Below are 20,062 nucleotides of genomic sequence, written 5' to 3' on the forward strand. Positions count from 1 at the left end.
GCCGGAGCAGCTGGAACACAGGGTACCAAGTCCCTAGGCTGCACAGAGCAGGGTGGCCCTGGGCCTAGCCCATAAAACCATCTTTCCTTTTAGGCCTCCAAGCCTGTGATGGGAGGGGCTGCCGTGAAGACCTCTGACATGCCCTGGAGACATTTCCCACCCCCCACCCCCCACCCCCCCCCACCGTTGTCTTGGGGATTAACATTTGGCTGCTCGATACTTTTGCCAGCTTGAATTTCTCCTCAGAAAATGGGATTTTCATTTCTATTGTATTGTCAGGCTGCAAATTCTCCAACCTTTTATGCCCTGTTCCCATTTTAAAACTGAATGCCTTTAACAGCACCCAAGTCACCTCCTGAATGATTTGCTGCGTAGATTTCTTCTGCCAAATTCCCTAAATCATGTCCCCTAAGTTCAAAATTCCACAAATCTCTAGGGCCAGGGCAAACTGCCACCAGTCTCTTTGCTAAAACATAACAAGAGTCACCCTTGCTCCAGTTCACAACAAGTTCCTCATTTCCATCTAAGACTACCTCAGCCTGGACTTTATTGTCTATAACACTAAGCATTTTGGTCAAAGCCATTCAACAAGTCTCTAGAAAGTTTTAAACTTTCCCACATCTTCCTATCTCCTGAGTCCTCCCAAGTCTCCAGGAAGTTCCAAACTTTCCCACATTTTCCTGTCTTCTTCTGAGTCCTCCAAACTGTTCCAACGTCTGCCTATTACTCAGTTCCAAAGTTGCTTACACATTTTCTGGGAACTTTGGTACCCAGTTCCAAAGTTGCTTACACGTGGCTGTATCGACCCAATGCCTGTATCCGCCTTGTATCTAGGAAGTAACTAACTTGTTTTTGATTTTACAGGCTCATAGGTGGAAGGGATTTGCCTTAGAAAACATTTTTTTCTAAGGTTTTATAATGTATAAAACTTTCAACAACGCCGCACTCTACCGGTACCAATTTACTCTTTTAGTCTGTTTTCACACTGTTGATAAAGACATAACTGAGACCGGACAATTTACAAAAGAAAGAGGTTCATTGGACTTACAGTTCCACATGTCTGGGGTGGGGAGCCTCACAATCATGGCAGAAGGCAAGGAGGAGCAAGTCATGTCTTACATGGATGGTGGCAGGCAAAGAGAGCTTGTGCAGAGAAACTCCCATTTTTAAGACCATCAAATCTCTTGAGACTCATTCACTATCACAAGAACAGCATGGAAAAGACCCACCCCCTCCCATGATTCAGTCATTTCCTACTAGGCCCTTCCCACAACACCTGGGGATTATGAAAGCTACAAGATGAGATTTGGGTGGGGACACAGAACCAAGCCATATCAATAGCAAAGTCCAAATAACCACACACAGTCGTTTCCTAATGTAGAATAAAAAAAGAGTGGTGTCCTGGAAACAATGACTGGTTCCACTTGTGGTTCATGCAGTTCAAATAACTACACAAGCTTTTCCTCAGAATGACAGCCATGATACTTCAGTTTGTAGCAGATACGCTTTATGCAAACTTCCCAGTTTGTCAGATAATATCAAAAAGAAGTGTAAGTAAGGGTTAAGATTTAATAAAATCAGTAATTTTTTTTTCAATGTGGATATTCTCAAGTGAAACTTTTTTACTGTGATGTGGTGAAATATAGATTAGTGCTACTCCTTTGATTCATGCTAAGGCTTCAGCAGTTTTATCCACCATTGCTTTTGCACTAGCAGTGCCAATATCCACTCAGTGAAAGAGGTCAAATAACATTTAAATGACACTTTGATATTTATTATGAAAATAGTTTTGACCTCACCAATGGACACCTTAAAAAGGGTCTTGACAACCCCCAGGATCCATGGACTGTAGTTCAAGAACTGCTTCCTAAACATCCAGGATACACTGCCCTTGCCCACTCTACTTTCTTAACTCCACCCCTTATTAATTCTTACCTTTGTTTTTATAGTTCCTTAACTGGTCTCCCAGTCTTCAGTCTTTTTCTCTTCCTTAAAAGTTCCTAGATTACAAATCAGATTTTGTTGATACCCTATTAAAGTCTTTCCACATGCTCCAGCACAATTGGATAAAATCCAGATTTCTTCATAGAACCTAAGAGACCTTTTATTGTCATACCTACCTTAGTAACCTCTGTTTCTGTCAGTACTTCCTAGTCTTTAAGCCAAGCTGAATTTACTGGTAATTCCCTGAACACATTCATAGTTTCTACATGATTTCTACATGCTATTCTTCCTACCTGTAATACTCTTTTACTTCCCACCTGTCCCTCTAATTGTACGTCATTTTTATATCACCTCATGTCACTACCCACAAAATTCTACATTAGAATTTGTTGTCGTACTTATATTGTATTATTGTATTATAGTCATTTTGCTTATATGTCATTTTTTCCTGTTAGATCGTGAGCTGTTTGAGGTCAGGAACTGTGTCTTTCTTTGTATTCCCAGTACTTATCAAGGATGAGGCATACAGTAATCATTTAGTAAATGTTTGAGTGTTTGAATGAACTCCATAAAAATTGAAAATACAAATTAATTCCATGGTATTTCATTTTCTTTTCCTTCTAATATAGTTCTTAGAGTTGCTAATGAATAATAAAAAAAGACCATAGATGAAAAGAAAAAGAAAAAAGTATATATATGTGTGTGTGTGTGTATATATACATGAAGTGTATACAGTGTATATATATATATTATATATAACATATATATGTCTCAGCCACTTTATTGGATGAAGCAATGGATCTTTATTTCCATAATTTTTACTATAAGATTCAGGGTAACTTTCGATTTACATATGTTTTTGAAAAGTTGTGATGAATTATATTTTAAAAAATTAACCTCCTTAATTTATTATAACTCAGTCTCTAATCAATTTAGACCTTTTTTTCCTAATTTAGAATTCTTAATGTGGAGGCAGAAATGCCAGGATATTTCAGTTTTTTATTAATATTTTAAAACTACTATCTGGGAATATTAGGATCATTAAAATTATTTTTTAAATGTGTTCTATACATTGTTTTATAATAAAACTTGGTTGATTGTATTTTGTTTTTGAGTTTAGTACAGTAAAATAAAATCTTGTTAAAGGGACTTCCATCAGAAGGGTACCTAAGTAGAAATCCCACGTAACAGGATCCAGTAATATATAGCATTTATCAGCTAAAAGAACCTCGTTCAAAAGAAAACATGTTTTTCTAAGATTTTATAATGTATAAAACTTAAAAAGTTAAAGTAGGCCTGGTGCAGCCTATAATCACACCTGTAGTCCCAGTGCTTTGGGAGGCTGAGGCAGGAGGATCACTTGAGGCCAGGAGTTTGAGACTAGCCTGGGCAACATGGTGAAATCTCTGTCTCGGCAAAAAAAAATTGTTTTTAAATTAGCTGGGTATGTGGCACACGCCTATAGTTCCAGTTTCTCAGTAGGCTGAGATGGAGAAGCTCTTGAGCCTGGGAGGTCAAGGCTATGTGAGCTGTGATTGTGTCACTGCACCCCAGGCTGGGCAACAGAGCAAAACCCTGTCTCTAAGAAAAATAATAAAAGTGAAATTGAAAATGTAAATTTTTTATATCTAAAAAATTTTATTGCCCACCATTTGTTCTGCATAATGCATTGTAAATATATTTATTTAGATAAATCCAAATCACTTAAAAGCAAATTTTCTAGATTATGCTTTTCTGCTTATTGACCATTTCATTGTTCATTAGCATAATATTTAAAAGTGAATCATTTGGGGCCTCACTAATTTCGAATTTACAATGACTGAGTCACTGGACTGAAACCTAGCTTTTTATAGCCTCTTGCCTAGCTGTTGCCTAGTAAATTAAAATAATATGTTTACAAAATTACAAGAGAAAGTAAAACTTTTAGTGACCTTTAAGTACTTAGATTATTGGCGTATTATAGATTTGTTGATTATAAGTCATGCCTTTAATGGTTTAAGTTGATTAAAAACCAATAGTAATTGCAGTTTCTTCAAAAAGGTTCTGAATTAATAAGGTATGTATACTATAGTCAGATTTATACCTTTTCCCTTTGGCCAAATATAGCATATTGGGATTATGCTTGGAATTATTTTATCTATTTTGTCCCCATTGCCTTAATTTTTAAAAATTGGTAATGTTCTCTGATCTCTGTGTCAATGTTGTGCATAATTAGAATGCCATGGTGTACCAGTGAGAAACAGTAGAATAGTTTAATTCCATTGACTAATGGAAATTGATCGTAAAATGTCAAAAATGGTTACCTAAACTCGGAAATGGGTATATGTAGTTAGTAGATTTATAGGACTAATAGCAAGTTGCATATTTAATTTGATAAATTTTATTTGAAAATAGTTCCCTTTTGTACTTTTATGTTTTTATAAGGAAAAATACATTCAAAATTGAAAACCAAAGGATAATAGTGATTTTGCTCATAAATCTACTTTTCAGCATTCATTTACTACAAACATTGTCATCTGTTAGTTCTTTTATTTCATAATTTTAAAATTCTTCATTTTTTTATCTAATTTAACATTTTCATATTTTTAAAGGTCCCCAGGTGCATCCAATTTTTCAACTTTACCAAAGATCTCTCCTTCATCTCTATCAAATAATTATAACAACATGAACAACAGAAAGTAAGCACTGAATCTTAAAAACTCTTTGTTTAATTGATCACCCTATTATGGTTGCAAAAATCTTTTGTATCTAAATTTTAGGATAAAAGTCTTAATGCATTAAAATTGATTTTCTTTTAAATTACTGGTTAGTTCTTCCAGGAGTAACTTAACAAAAAAGAAAGCAATTAAATTACTTCTTGATTTAATACATACATTGAAAGAAGTAAAACACTTAAAGAATTTTATATACTAAATACTAATCATTAAAATATATTTAGAAGTTTGTTAGAACACAATTTTTTAGGAAGAATTTAAATTCAGATGTCATTTTAGAACTAGATATGTAATCACATATAGTAAAGTATTTTTAAAAAGTATATATCAGTGATTCTCAAGTGGAAAGCACATATAAATTTTTGTTTATGAAAAAGGCAATCGCTTTTTCTTGAGAAGTTCAGAAAAACAATTACCTTACCCCTTGCCAAATAAAATTTAGAATCATGGAATTTATAAAAATTTTGTTGAAGTGTGTGTTATATTGCTATAAGAAAAACGATTGAAAGTCAAGGTTACATGGGCTTCACTCTGAGTCTATTATCTTGTATTGACTCTGAGTGTATTACCTGGAACATTGATTTGTTTTTGTTGAAAAAGGTTGAAAGAAAACCTTTATTATTTGTAATTAGCCCAAATTATGGGAATAATATTGATCTAGAGATGATTATCCTCCTTTTATTTATTTATTTTGGTATGTATAGTGCTATTTATGGATTAGAGTGAAAGTATTTAGATATTTGCACTAAAATATTAGTATTAGATATCTAATACTTAATTATATGTTAGTATATACTTATACTAATTGTAAAGTATTAGTATTTAGATATTTTTGCAGTTTCTAAATGGCATCTGATTATCTCAGTGAGTAAATTCTAAAAGACTAAAGCTATTTGTGAAATAATCTTTAAAATTAAGACACCAATAATTACATTTATATGTTTAATTAATTTTCCCTCAAAATTTATCTTTTGGGGGAGGATGACAAAAATGATTCCAACGTACATCTGGATTATAAGTAGATGACAGAGCTAAAATAATTTTGGAAAAGAATAATAAGGATTAGTCTTAAACTAAATATCACAATGTATTACAAAGATAACAAAAATTCAAACAACATAGTACTGACCCAAAAATACACCTCCATATCAATGGAATCTAGCTCAGAAACAAATCTTTCTATAAAAAGAATTTAATGTGATCAGGAGACATTGTAGAGTAATAGGAATGGGCAGATTATCCAGGAAATATTGTTGAGAAAATTGGCTCATGTCTGAGAATTTCTCTCTGAAATTTTAAATCCAAGCATATTAAAAAAGGACAAATAAATGGAAAAAAGTACTTGTTACAAATGATAAAGGATTTATATTCTAAATATATCAAGCTCATAAAAATTAGAAATTTTCTAAGAGTCTTAGAAACACTGGGCAGTAAAAGTAAAGGAATTAAATAAGGAATAAACTTTTTTTTTTGAGGTAGGGTCTCACTCTGTCACCCAGGTTAAAGTACAGTGTCACAATCACAGCTCCCTGCACCCTTGACCTCCCAGGCTCAAGTGATCCTCCCACCTTAGCCTCTTGAGTAGCTTGGATTATGGCACACACCACTACTCCCCACTAATTTTTTTATTTTTATTTTCATAGAGACAGTTCCACTATGTTGCTCATGCTGGTTTCGAACTGCTGGGCTCAAGAAATCCTCCTGCCTCAGCCTCCCAAGTGCTGAGATTGCAGGCATGAGCCACCTCACCCAGCTGGGATAAATATTTTAAATTTTCACATTCACTACTGATGAGAGATTAAAACCATGAAAAACCCCATTTGCTTTCCCTTACCTCAGTCACATTGGGAAAAATTAAACAATAACATATATTTTTATAATGATTGAGTGCTTGGAGTATTAGAATAATTTTTTCTAGCAAAATAGTTTACCAGTATGAATCAATAACATTTAAAACGTTCACATTCTTATTTCAGTAATTCATAAAAAGATATGTGCACTGTATGTAATAATATTACATCATAGTGTAATACTAAAATACTGAAGACACTGAATATTCAAAATTACACTGCAGTGTCTTCTCTTCTATTTAAAAATGTATGTGCACAAGCCAAAAAAAAAAGAGTGAAAATAACCCCTCGTAATTTGGTTTGTATTACGTAAATGAGAGCTTTAAGTAAACTTCATGCTAGATAAAATATTACTTATGATTTACTCATTGCAGATAGCTCTCATATTTACTATAAAAGAATTTATTTACAGGTATTTACAGTCATTCTTTGGACATATTTTTAACATTGTATATAGACTATATTGAATGTAAACTGTATTTTGACCAGTATTACCATATTGGTATGTGTGGTCTGGTATGTTTCTGGTTTTGTTCTGTTTGCATCCTTAGTAAGTACTTGACAGTATAAGCTAATCTAAAAACCTCTGACTGCGGAAACTATTGAGAGAAATTAGAGTCTTAAGTTTCAATGATTCTATCATATGACTACATTATATTTTTAGCTATTTATATTTTTTTAATTCAAACACTGAAATAGCCTTGTCATATTATGGAATTTTAATAGCAAATGGTCACTGAGGTACCATGAAGCTGTGACCATTTTGAGCTTGAAAGTACATTTTTATGTATGGATTTTCTTTCTTAGTAAGGAACAGAACTTAAGCATTTGTAAAATGGAAAGTTTTGTTTTTTAACCTTAAAAAACTTGAATTCCATATTTAAACAACTGTTTTACATACAATTTACTTCTTGAATTTCCATTCAGCTTCTGGAAAGACTTCAGATGGAAATAGCATAGTTTCTTTAAAAGTAGGTGAAATAGTAATGACCTTTTTGCATTATGTTTTTGAAACCTCATGTATGTGGAAATAGTCTACAAGTATAAATAATATATTAAAATCAATAGTTGTCCACAAACTTATATGAAATTTATTTATAAATTCAAGATTTAACCCTACACTGGTACATTTCTAAGATATAAAATTTTTATTTCCAGAAATAAGAATATTGTTATAAAATAATTCCAAGTAATAAAGTATACTTGGAATTATTCCATTTAAGTTTAGTAAGTTTTTATTAAAACCTGTATTATGAAAAATCCATTACTATAATACAGTTTGTTTACCTTGTGTCATAATTTTACTTGTTAGTCCCATGTGTATTTGGTTTTGCCTCAATTATAATTTAAGTACATTTTTAAATATCTGTCAGATTGTCTTTCTGGTAATAGTTCTATAACCTGTATTTTTCTGCCCTGCTTTATTTGCTTTGCTATATTACTAACACTGCCTTTAAAAAAATATTGTTAATGTGTTTATTGTCTTAATTTGACATTCCAAATGCAGAGCACATTTCTATTTTTCTGTTAATTTATTTATATCTTTTTTATTTTAAATGAAAATGATTCCCTGTATGAGATTGAGCCATGAACAGGAACTGTGAATTTTGGAAACTACCAGAGCTAACCATCTGGCTCTTGATAAATTTGTTAGCTAAAAGCATCATTTCATTAACTGCACAATGGGCATAATTATAGTTATGAGGATTAAATTATGTATTTATAAAGTCAGGTGTTGGTACTAGCTTAAAAGTCAATCTGAAATTTTTTATAGAAAGGTAAGCTTCAATTTTACCAAAAAAAAAAGTGTATTTTTAGTGTGTTTTTATTAAAGAAGGATGGATATAATACAGAATTAACCTAATATAGTATTAAAATTTCCATTACAATTACTGTAAATTTATTTTTGCAAAGTAGCATAGCCTTAAAAGATGATGACTAGCTTAAGATCTTTAGGAAGTAATTACTAGACATAGTCATGAAAGATACTAGAGCCCAGATTTTCATAAATTTTTTGAATTACATAAACTAGTTTTGATATTTTCCATGACAAACTTTAATATTTCATTTAAAGCGCACATAACATGTGGATTATAAGTAACCAATCAAGATAATATTGAGGTATCTTAAATTCATTGATTTTCATTATCATTTTGAGCATCTAGACTATCTCAATCTTTGAGCGAAGTTGTAGATATTATTTAGGGATTTAGATTTTCTTTAAAACAAAACCAAAAAACTGCTTTGCAAATAAGTTTTTTATTCATTTCTCAGTAAATAGGAATTTCTGTCCCATCAAATTCCATCATGTTGCTGCAAAGAAGAATAGAACTTCCAGCATCTCTTTGTGTTACACGTGGGGAGAGACAAGAGATCTGAATATATACTTATGGAATGAGCATGTAAATGTGCTTTTAGTCTTTTCACATGTGTGTGTATAGGCGTGAGCATGCATTTGTGCATACTTTCCTGTGTGCTCTAGCTGCTTAAATTTTACTATAATTTTACAGTCAGAAGTTTTTTCTTCTCTGTAATGTGTAGAATGTGTAGAAAATGCAAGCCTTGCATTTTTTAAAATAATATACAGAAGATCTTCATTTTTAGCACTATTTAACACTGATAAAAGAAAAACAGGATTTTTTTTTTGTACTTCAGCTTTTTGTTGTGTGTACCCAAAGTTAGATTCAATAATCCAATTATGAGTGAAAATACTTAAAATTGCTGATAGGCACTTTGTACTTTATTAGTTACTAGGAATATAAAATAAAAAGTGAATCATAGGGTAATGATTTGCCAAGAAAAGATGCATGAGTTATATTTTTTGTGTTTTGTTTCAGTTTAAGACAAGTAAATATCTGTAAGTCTAGCAATTCTGAATTTGAATTGATCAATGTTATATTTCTTTGACGCCTGCTGTTTTTATCTCAGGGTGGATTGTTTTTTCAGAGTTGAGGAGTTGACCTTTTTTGTTTCCAGGAGAAGGGAGTGTTTTTTTAAAAAATACAAAAACATTAGTAGGCTAACATTGTATGTGTAATTTGAGGTTGGTTTGGTTTTGTGTGTTTTACCTGTCTGGGGGGGGTGTGTGTGTGTGTGTTTGTTTTTACTAAAGACTTTGTTAGAACAGTTAGTAGTATAGTTCACATAAACTCTTATAATGACAAAGTGAGAGTGTAATATATGAAATAATAAAGTGAAGTATTTGAAATTGTAAGAGAAAACTACTTTAAAAAAGTAATACCAGGAATAAATTATAGCCAGTTGTGAATTGCTAGAGATACCGATTTATCATGTTCATTTATAAAGCTGGTTTATTTATAGTGTCATTTGCTTTTAGCAAAGATCTCATTCAGGTTCTTTCTAATGAATAAAAAAAGATTGAAAGTTTGCTTTTGGATTATATCCAAAGTATTCATCATACATATTTTATAGAATAACCTATTAAAAAATAAGAATCCATTCTTTTTCACAAAATTATTTTTTATTATATGCAGAAGGAAGAGGGATCGTTTAACATTTTCTTCTTTCTAAAAATTATCCTGATTTTGTAACTTTTAGAATATTATAGAGTTTTTAATATTAACATTTAAATTATCTTGAGGTTATATTTATCTAATTAAATAAACTACATTAATCTGAGAAACCAGAAGAAAGAAAAGGCAAATAATACTGGGATATACTTGCTTAGAATCATTTTTGCATTCCTGTTCACCCAGGCTTTTTTCTGCATTTGAATACTAGTTTTTGCTGGTCTAGCATAGAAACTATAAATGGAATCATCAGTGCATCATAACAGTGAGGTCACAGTGGCCTTGGAACTCTCTGCTCTTACCTGTAACTTTTTAAAGCATAACTCTTACTGTTTCTACCGTTGTTACTCTATTACAATAACAGAATGCAAAAGGGTCATAAAGGAGATGATTTGTTGCTGCAGTTGGTGTTTAAAATCTGAATGTTTTAAATTTGATGGAGCAATGGGGAATGGAGCAAGCTGTAAAGCTGCTCCAGTTAATCAAAGGTAGAAAGATATAATCGTGATTTGTATTGGTTGGTGTGGTATTTGAGTTATTTTGTTGATTGGATAAGGAGTATCTTAACTCAGGGTGAGTTATTTTGGTTGAGGTTCGAGTCTTTAAAAGTATCTCAGTTGAGTACTTTATAAAAGAAATTTAATGATCAACCATATATCTCATAAATAGGCCTAAAGTACTCTTTATTATAAATATGTTGTAATATAATTGGCTACATTATGAAAATATTTTTTTCTTCCAGTGTGAAAAACTCAAATTACTGTCTCCCATCATATACGGCTTATAAGAACTATGATTATTCAGAACCTGGAAGAAACAATGAACAGCCAGGCCTCTGTGGCCTAAGTAACTTGGGAAATACGTGTTTCATGAACTCAGCTATTCAGGTAGGTCTTTGTAAACAAAGTGAAACTCATGTTTCATGGAAATCTGTAATACAAGAAGATAGAGTTGGTTTTTCATGCCAGAACATGGGTATATGTTTTGAAAGTTTATTTTTCATGGAAGATTTAAGCATACATATTTGACTCATTCATTCTACTACTGGTAGTAGAACATATGTTTCTCAATTAGGTGACATGTGATTGATTAACATAATGTACAAGATTAAATATCACTTTGCAGAAACATAATATCGAACAGAAAACTTAAGCTGTCTAAGAAGGGGGAAAAAAAAGCAAAAAAGCTAGTGAGTTCCCTCCATTATTCAGTAGAAGTCTATTGCCTTTTTTTTTTCTTTTCTTTTTTTGTCTTAATGGGAAATTAAAATTTTAAAAAGGAAAATCTTGGGAACTTCTTTTTATATACATATTTTAACAAATCACTTTTCCTTAAAGGCCTTTTAATTTGGGGATATAAGAGATAACTGCCTTTCCCCTTCCCCCTCCCCCCTTTTTCTTTTCTTTCTGCTCTAGTCTATATCCTCTTTCAACTTAACTTTTTAAATATTTATGTCTTTGATTGATTCTGAAGTAATGAGATATATATATATTTTAATATTACTGTTACTGTGTATAAACTTAGGGCTGGTTATTTTATTCCCCTTTTACAGATAAAATTTCTGTGTTTATAAAAGCTCAGAATAATGGCAAACCATTTTTGATTCTTGAATTTTAACCTTTTTTTGGTCGGTCTCTTTTGTGAATTCTGGATTTTTAGTTTTAAATCTAAACTTTTCTGTTCTCTATTCGTATTTTTTTGTTGAATCTCCTATGCCCAGCATGCAGCCTCCAAAGATAGAGATTAAATGCAGGGTGTAGATTGATAAGGACATTATTAGGCATCTTTCTCACTATCTGAGAAAAGGATGACTCTTCACCATTCAGTATTCTAAGTGAATCTTTTTATACGTCGTCATTCATACAGCTGTTTCCTAAATTAACCATTGCCTTTTTATATTCTTGGAAATTAGAATCTGTCATACACTATAGGCCAGGAGTTCGCATCCTTTTAGAAATTGAGTGGGGAAGGCATAATCGATTTCTGGTATTTTGCTTTAGAGTTGAACCACTTGGGAAGTGGCCTATCTGCCTAAGCAGATAGGTTAATATATAGATTAATAAACTCTTCTTTTAAATCTTCTTGGAGTGAGTAATCCTGCTCATAATGTAGTGTTACTTTATTCAAAATAGTTTTTCAAGAATTCTAGCACTAGTTAGACATAGAGACAATTTTTTATTTTTCTAGATGAGGAAGAAAACCAAAATGTATTATTATCCTAATAGTTATTAAATAACAAAGTAAAGTACATAGGTGCCTAGCTTTCAGAGATGGGAATGGGACAGACAAATTATAATATCTATCTGTTGGACCATCTCTGGAACATGTTTTATGTAAATTGTTGTCATACCAGTACCAGAAAACCCTGTTCCCAGATCACCAAGTTATATTAATTTTTATATACCTCTTTATCCTTGAACTGCCAAAATTACTTTGGTTCCAGAGGCTTGATATCAGCTAGAGTTTATTTTCCTAGTATGGAAAACCAATCTTGGTGCTTTTTCATAAATATTAATAAAATATTTTAACAACATAGAGATTCGAAATTTGAATCTGTCAGGAGAGCACAAGAGTTTGTGTTGATGCTAATCATTCATAGGAGGCTTGGGCCAGCATTCAGACTAAATTCCTTCTAAAGCAATACTACATCCTAGTTTTTTGTGCCTTTGATACATCTGTTTAGTATTGTCTACATATGGTTAACTGCAATTTCTCAAAAATGGGTATTAAAATTGAATCTTTAACCAGCCAGGTTGAGCTAGATTTGGCATCGTTTAACTTTCTTGCATGTTATGTTTAAGGTATGATAGTCTTCATTTTATTCATTTTTGCTTCTATTCAAAACTATTTTATTAGAATAAAATGATAGCTCTATTGCAGACCCTCCTAATATAATTTACCATCACGTGTTCCATTTCATCTGAGACATAGCTGTGAGTGTGATGGTTTGTAATTTTATGATAATAGCCATAAAATTTTTTGATGAAAATTTTAGCAGTGAATATTTTAAGCAGTGGATATTATTTCATGACTATTGCTTAATTTAGTTGGAAACTATACTGTCTCTAAAATAAAATTCTTCAAACAATTTGGAGAAGAGAAAAATGAGTTTTTATTTGTGCAGCTTTTAGCTTTTAGTTCACATCTGGAATTAGAAAAGCTAGGCCTTTAGTTTTATTTTCTTAAAACTTCCATGATTTATAATTGATTAAGATGTCAGCTCTCAAGCTGAAAATTCACTGTAAGAGGGAGTACAAAATGGTGGCAGTAGCCTTTACTCCTCTATTTCACAAAAATTCATGTAACTTCATAGATCCAAAAATAAAAAGGGTAATAGATAACTAATAGAATAGATTCTATAGGTTTTGTCAGATACTATTTCTTCAGTTATGCTTTTTTCAAGTTTCCTTGTAACTTCTTTGAAATTGAAAACAATTTTCATCAATTTTAGAAAATATCAAATATTATTTCTACTGACAATTTGAATTTTAATGTAACCTCTTAAACTAATTCAGTATCCTCCAAATTTGAGTGATCATTTCACCACATCAGGTGGTATAGTATTGACATATGTTAAAAAAAAAGAGTGTAAAAAGTATACTTTTTTAATGTAAGAGTGGGTTATACTTAGCCCATCAGTAGCCTTGAGATAGTGAAATCTTTTGACCACCAGTGATTAAAAACTAAGCAGCACCAATCTGAGTGTGATTTAACATTATTACTGTTATTATTTAATTTAGTGATATTGGTACTCAAGATTGTCTGATATAATGGTATGAATGAGTATTAACCTTTTCTGGTGAATATGGTACTGCCATATAGCACAGTAAAAAATAACAATACAACAATTTGTCTGGGCATGGTGACGCATGCCTGTAAACCCAACACTTTGGGAGGCCGAGGCAGGTGGATCACCTGCGGTCAGAAGTTTGAGACCAGCCTGGCCAACATGACGAAAGCTCATCTCTACTAAAAAACACAAAAATTAGTCAGGCGTGATGGCGGGCATCTGTAATCCCAGCTACTCGGGAGGCTAAGGCAGGAGAACCGCTTGAACCCGGGAGGCGGAGTTGGCAGTGAGCCAGGATCACACCATTACACTCCAGCCTGGGTGACAAGAGTGAAACTCCATCTCAAAAAAATAAATAAATAAATAACAATTTAAAATAATGTGAATTTTAAAACAATGCAATATAACAATTAACATAGCATTTACGTTTTATTAAGTATTAGAACAAATCTAGAGATGATTAAAGTATATATGAAGATAAATGTAGATTATATACAAATGCAACACCATTTTATATCAAGAACTTGAGCATCTATGGATTTTGGTATCCCCAAGGTGGAGAGGGGAGCTCCTGTGACCAATCCCCTGTGGATACCAAGGACAACTGTATATCCTGACCTTATGAAGATTACAGCCTAGATATTGTGATTTTCAAACGTTTTGTATTTTAGCATCAAAATCTTTTTTTTTAAGTTACTGTGGAAAGTTTAATTGTTTCCCCATTATTTAAGTAGATATTGTAAAATTGCTTTGGTTGGGTGAAGTTCCCAGAACCCCATCTGCTTTCCTTTACTTTCCACAATGGCCCCAGAAGCTTTCTCATGGAATCCCAGGACTCTGAGGAATAGTTTGAAAGCCAAAGTCTGGCTTGGAAAAAAAAAAGAAACACGTAAAAAACTAATAATGCAGGTTAAGATCACAGTTTGTGGAGCTACACCACTTGGATTAAAAACATGGCTTTCCTGCTTCTTATAATAACTGTATTTCCCTAAGCAAGTTAATTCCACAATTCATTTTTCTCATTGTCTGACAAGAAAATAATAGTACCCTATCTTAGTAGTTTTGTAAGGGTTATGTGAGTTGATGATTTTAACTCGTAGCATACTGACTGGCACATCATAAACACTGTATAGGTATTATGTAGAAATTATCTCATCTTTTTTTAAAATTCAAGAAGTTAAGCAGAATGACTCTGGAAAGATTCTGTCCTCCATAACCGTTGTGTCTGTTCTTTTTTCTTGAGTCTTTTTCCACATGGACCGTAGTGGACTAAAAAGAAATAATTGAGTGTACTTTTATTTTTCATGTAGTGTTATTGCAGTAGGTATTTATCATGTCTTTGATTTCTGAACTATGCTAATTTAACTCTTCCTAGGCAAGCTGATAAGGAAGGGATATAATAACATAGAATTGTTCATGAATATTCTATTTGTAGGGCAATTGGAAATTCAGAATTCTTGAGTTTGGTTACCCCTAGCCCCTGCCTTCTGAGTAGTTATGATTGTAGGCATATACCACCGTGTCCCATTGGTTCAAATAATATAATAAGATAATTTTCTAGTGCCCTAAATCTGTTACTCCATCTAGAGAGTGCCCAGTTTTTAAATTTTGCATTATTGATGATAATTTTAATTAGCATTAGTTCAGTAGATTCAAGAGCACTTCAACCCTTGTCTTTTTCATTGTCAAGGCCTACCTAGGAGGCTCATGGTTAGTTTCCTGAATGAAACACCTCTTCAGATGGATTTGAAGCAGGGGAGTAATGTGGTCTTCTCCATTGGAAAGCAGCATGGCATAAGATGGTTGTTTTCAAAATCTTTACTTGGACATAATAGAGCTCCTTAAATAGATTCTAGGAAGTCCTTGAAAAAAGTGACACTAATCAAAGACATTCATTATTCCTGTCATAAAATATAAAATAAGTTGGGATTTCAAGCATTTTTAAGGTCAGCTTTTTTTTTCCTATGATCTGTTGTTTAGAAAAAAACATAATTTCAAAAATTTAGAAGAATGTTGAAAGTTTAAACTTTTTTAAAGATTTAATTTAAGAGAGTAAGTAATACTACACAGAAGTAACACTTTTAAGAAACTAGATAGATCTTCATTACATTGTAAAACAGAGAAAAAGTTATTTCTGAAGCTGTTATTTCTGTGTTACATTACTTCAACTAGCCTGCTCTTGAGACTTTGTTTTTGCATTTATTGGAACTCAGTTTCTCAGAAGTCCAGTTTAACGCAAAACCTTCTAATTTTATTTAAATTACCAACCTTAAATGAATATAGTTTTCATTGTAAAGGGAAAAACCTCACTTCTGAGACACAAAACACTTTTTAAAAAATAGTTTAGGATCTTGTATTTGTTATGATAAACTGAGAATGTGGCCGATGAAAAATTTAAAAATACTACTTTCTAGGTCAGGTTTTCATCCCAATCCAGGATATTAAACTCAATTATGTGAGTTCCTTTCATGTTATGTGCCAGAAATTACATAACACATTGTCATCAAAAATATGTTCAATCCTCTATCAAATGACAACTCAGTCAGGTTATCTATCCATTTTGATAAAAGCCAAAAAAAAAAAAAAAAAAGGAAACAACTTTACCTGCATTAGAACCATTTGTTTTTCTCAACATAGATAACAACGTTTTTACTTTTCCCTTTGGACTAGAATACCCCTTCCTTTTTGAAAGAGAACAGAGGTGGGAAAAGAAGAACCTATGTTCTCAGATTATTTTAAGAAAGAGTATATATGGGATAGTTCTATAAAAATTTAGTGTTCACAACTAGGGGAGAAATGGCATCTCTAAAAGAATGCCTTGCACTTGTGTAACTTGGCTAATAATGATTTGTTATGAAAACATGCCTTTCTTAATCTCAGATGTTGACATGAGATTTGATTTGTCACTGTTCACATTATTCTCAGTTAATAAGCAAAGTTCCCTAAGATTAATGCCTCTGTGTGAATTAATCTAGGTTTTTATGTGTTTTATCTGTCCCTAATTCTATAACAGGAAAATGACATAATAGAGATCTTAGAGAAATAGAGAGGTTCTTTTAAAGAGTTGTAAATTACTACATCTAATTCTAAAATACAGAATGGTTTTACACTATCCTGGCTAGGAAAGTTCAACACCAGTTTAATAATATACTTACTAGATAGTATTGTAGTGACTACATCTTATAAGAGAAGTTATTATATAATTAGGCTGAAGTATCGTATCAATTTTTATAATTATTTCAAGGAATCTGTTTGTAATTAAAAGCAAAACATAAGAAATGTCCATCTGTAATCTGTAAGGGGAACTACAGTTTTGCTCCCTCCCTCCAAGAAAATAAAAGGAAAGAAAAACTTATTTTAGGTTTACTTTTCTTACTTAAAATCAAGCAGCTCATTTTTTTGATGTCAAAGTGTTTTCTAAAAGATTGCCATTTACTTCTTTACAATGATTTATAAACTATCTGGGCAGGAAGAGGGTCAGTGAGTTGGTTACTTAAACCATTGTTCGATTAATAGTAATATCTAAATCAGTTACTAGTTCTCATATAAACCCGTATTAAAACATTAACAGCCCCGTATTGAACCTGCAGCCTCTGTTAATAGCAGTACCCTTCTTTGCATAATGCAGGGGGTTTTTTTATTGTTTTTCACTTAATTTTCTCTTCACAGAAGTCTGTGAGTTAGGGCATAAGTATCTCTATTTCACTAATGAGGAAATTGAAGCAAGGAAGGTTTGATTTCCAGTCACTAAGACAAGTTATTACGAGTTAAAACTGGGTTGTTATTCAGTACATTTTGAGATAATGTATTTTTTTGAAACTATGCCAATCAACCTATAAGAAATGCTTTTGTTTTTTGTGGTAAAATATAACAGAATTTACCATTTTAACCATTTTAAGTGTATAGTGACATTAAGTATATTCATATGTTGTACAGTTGTTAAAAATGTTTTTATGTTTAGTTCAAATGATTGTCCCCCATAATACAAGATGCTCTCATTAAGTAGCATTAATGTTGTGCCATTTAAAACAGTTTCCCTAGGAGGTTATATACACACTTAATTCATTTGATGTTTAGGATGTTAAAAACTCCTTTTGGAATTGCTTTTATTCTTCTAAGTATCACTGGTGAATATTTTTCATCCTTCAATGACAAAGTTGATTTTCGAAAGCCAGAAGTTATTCAGAACATTATTTTAAGAATATTGTAGATTATCAAGCTAGGTAATTTTTTTGAAGTAATTCATAAGTAATGAATGACTTATGAAGTCATTTATTCAGCAAATATTTATTGAAGGTCTGTTAGGTGACTTTCACTCTCATAATCACTAATTATGCCATGATGAACAAAACAGTTATTTTCCCTGGAGTTTATAGTTTAATGAGGGAGATAAATATTAAATCAATCATGAATTGTGATAAGTATGATGAAAGAGAAAGTAGAGTGCTAACGGGAGCTTGGAGAGCACCTGATTTAAGCTGGGTGTCATATTTACCAAAAGTAACATGAGCTTTGACCAAAGAATATGTATGAGTTTGGCAGGTGAAGTTAGAAGGACCAAAAACATGTGCAAAGCCGCTAAGAAGGGCAGGTTTGAGGAACCAGAAGAGTAGTTTGTGGAATAATGTATGAAGAGGAGTGAGACAAAATGAGTTTGAAAGAGTAGGCAAAAGCCAGATCATATAGGGAGACTTTAGATTTTAATGTGTTACAAAGGCACTACAGGTTTCAGGCTACCATCTTCTTATCTGGTTTATTCCATTTGCCTGCTAGCTGGTTTCTTTGCTTCTATCCTTACCCTCCTCAATCTGTTCTTAAAAGAACAGCCAGCAATTTGTTTCAACCTAAGGCATTTTCTGTTACTTAGGCAATAACACAAAATTCCTTCCCATTTCACTCAATGAAAGCCAAAGTCCTTAAAACAAAGTACAAAGCCCTGTAGGATCTAGCCCCATGCTAGCTTATTTCCTATCACTTACCTCCATGCTTGCCTTGTTCCATCCTCACCCTCACACATGCCAAGAGCGTGCCTGCCTTAGGGTCTCTGAACTTGCAGTTTCCTATACTTGTAATATTCTTAAATATTTATATTCTTGCTTTCTCACTTCCATTAGGTCTCTATTATCTATCAGGTCCTTCCTCAGTCACCCTGTAAAAAATGGTGACTGTCCCAACATTCCACACAGTACTCATAACCATCTGGCATGCTTTATATCTATCAGGGCTTTTTGCTTGTCTGTGTATCTTCCCCTACTCCCAACATAGATACCCTCTCCCCACGTCCCCACCCCGTACTCTCTCCCTCTCTCCCTCCCAGGAGGATTTTGTTTTAGTCACTGTTGTAGCCCATTGCCTGGAATAGTGTCTGGCATGTAGAAGGCACTCAGATTAATGAAAGGTGAAGGGAATCACAAGTGTCTCTCTAGTTTTTGGCTTATATATCATAATGATAGATGTAACCATTTAATGAAATTCCAGAGTAGTAGGAAGAAGAACATAGTAGAAGAAGTAAATTTGGGGTGGGGAGGAGATTATGAGTTAATTTTAGGCATGTTCAGTTTATGAAACATCAAAGCAGATAGATCATAGACAGTTGGATATTCTACTATGGAATATAGATCAGAGGCCTAGGCTGGAAATAAAAATCTGCCTGTTGTAGATGGTATTTAAAATCATGGAAATGGTTGTGTCTAAATGAGGGCATCTATGAAAAAGACATCCGAGAACTAAGCCCTGCAATACATTTGAATGGAGGAATGAGACTTCCTTTGTAATAGGAGGAAAGAAAGGGATTACGGATGCAAGCAATGTCTAGATTTTTTGATGGCTTCCATTATCCCCAAAATACAAGACTAGATCATTAGCTAAGAATGAGGGCCGGGCACGGTGGCTCAAGCCTGTAATCCCAGCACTTTGGGAGGCCGAGACGGGCGGATCACGAGGTCAGGAGATCGAGACCATCCTGGCTAACACCGTGAAACCCCGTCTCTACTAAAAATACAAAAAACTAGCCGGGCGAGGTGGCAGGCGCCTGTAGTCCCAGCTACTTGGGAGGCTGAGGCAGGAGAATGGTGTAAACCCAGGAGGCGGAGCTTGCAGTGAGCTGAGATCCGGCCACTGCACTCCAGCCCGGGCTACCGAGCAAGACTCCGTCTCAAAAAAAAAAAAAAAAAAAGAATGAAAGGGTAAGAAGATTGCTCAGCAGTGTTGAGGTCTCATTTGATATTGGAAATC

The 20,062-nt window shown here is 32.9% G+C and overlaps 1 protein-coding gene across 2 annotated transcripts in view; it reads left to right on the forward strand.

Moving 5' to 3' along the window:
• USP15 (ubiquitin specific peptidase 15) overlaps positions 1 to 20,062 on the forward strand; it is a 152,517-nt gene that overhangs the window by 90,278 nt on the left and 42,177 nt on the right. The window contains exons 7-8 of one of the 2 annotated variants that reach the window (XM_025402256.1): positions 4,536 to 4,622; positions 10,781 to 10,925. In XM_025402256.1, the coding sequence (XP_025258041.1) occupies positions 4,536 to 4,622; positions 10,781 to 10,925 (232 nt within the window). The remainder of the gene's footprint in view (positions 1 to 4,535; positions 4,623 to 10,780; positions 10,926 to 20,062) is intronic. The other variant, XM_025402257.1, reaches the window with a different exon arrangement.

The sequence above is a fragment of the Theropithecus gelada genome, chromosome 11 (assembly GCF_003255815.1).
Source record: "Theropithecus gelada isolate Dixy chromosome 11, Tgel_1.0, whole genome shotgun sequence".
Taxonomy (NCBI): Eukaryota; Metazoa; Chordata; class Mammalia; order Primates; family Cercopithecidae; genus Theropithecus; species Theropithecus gelada.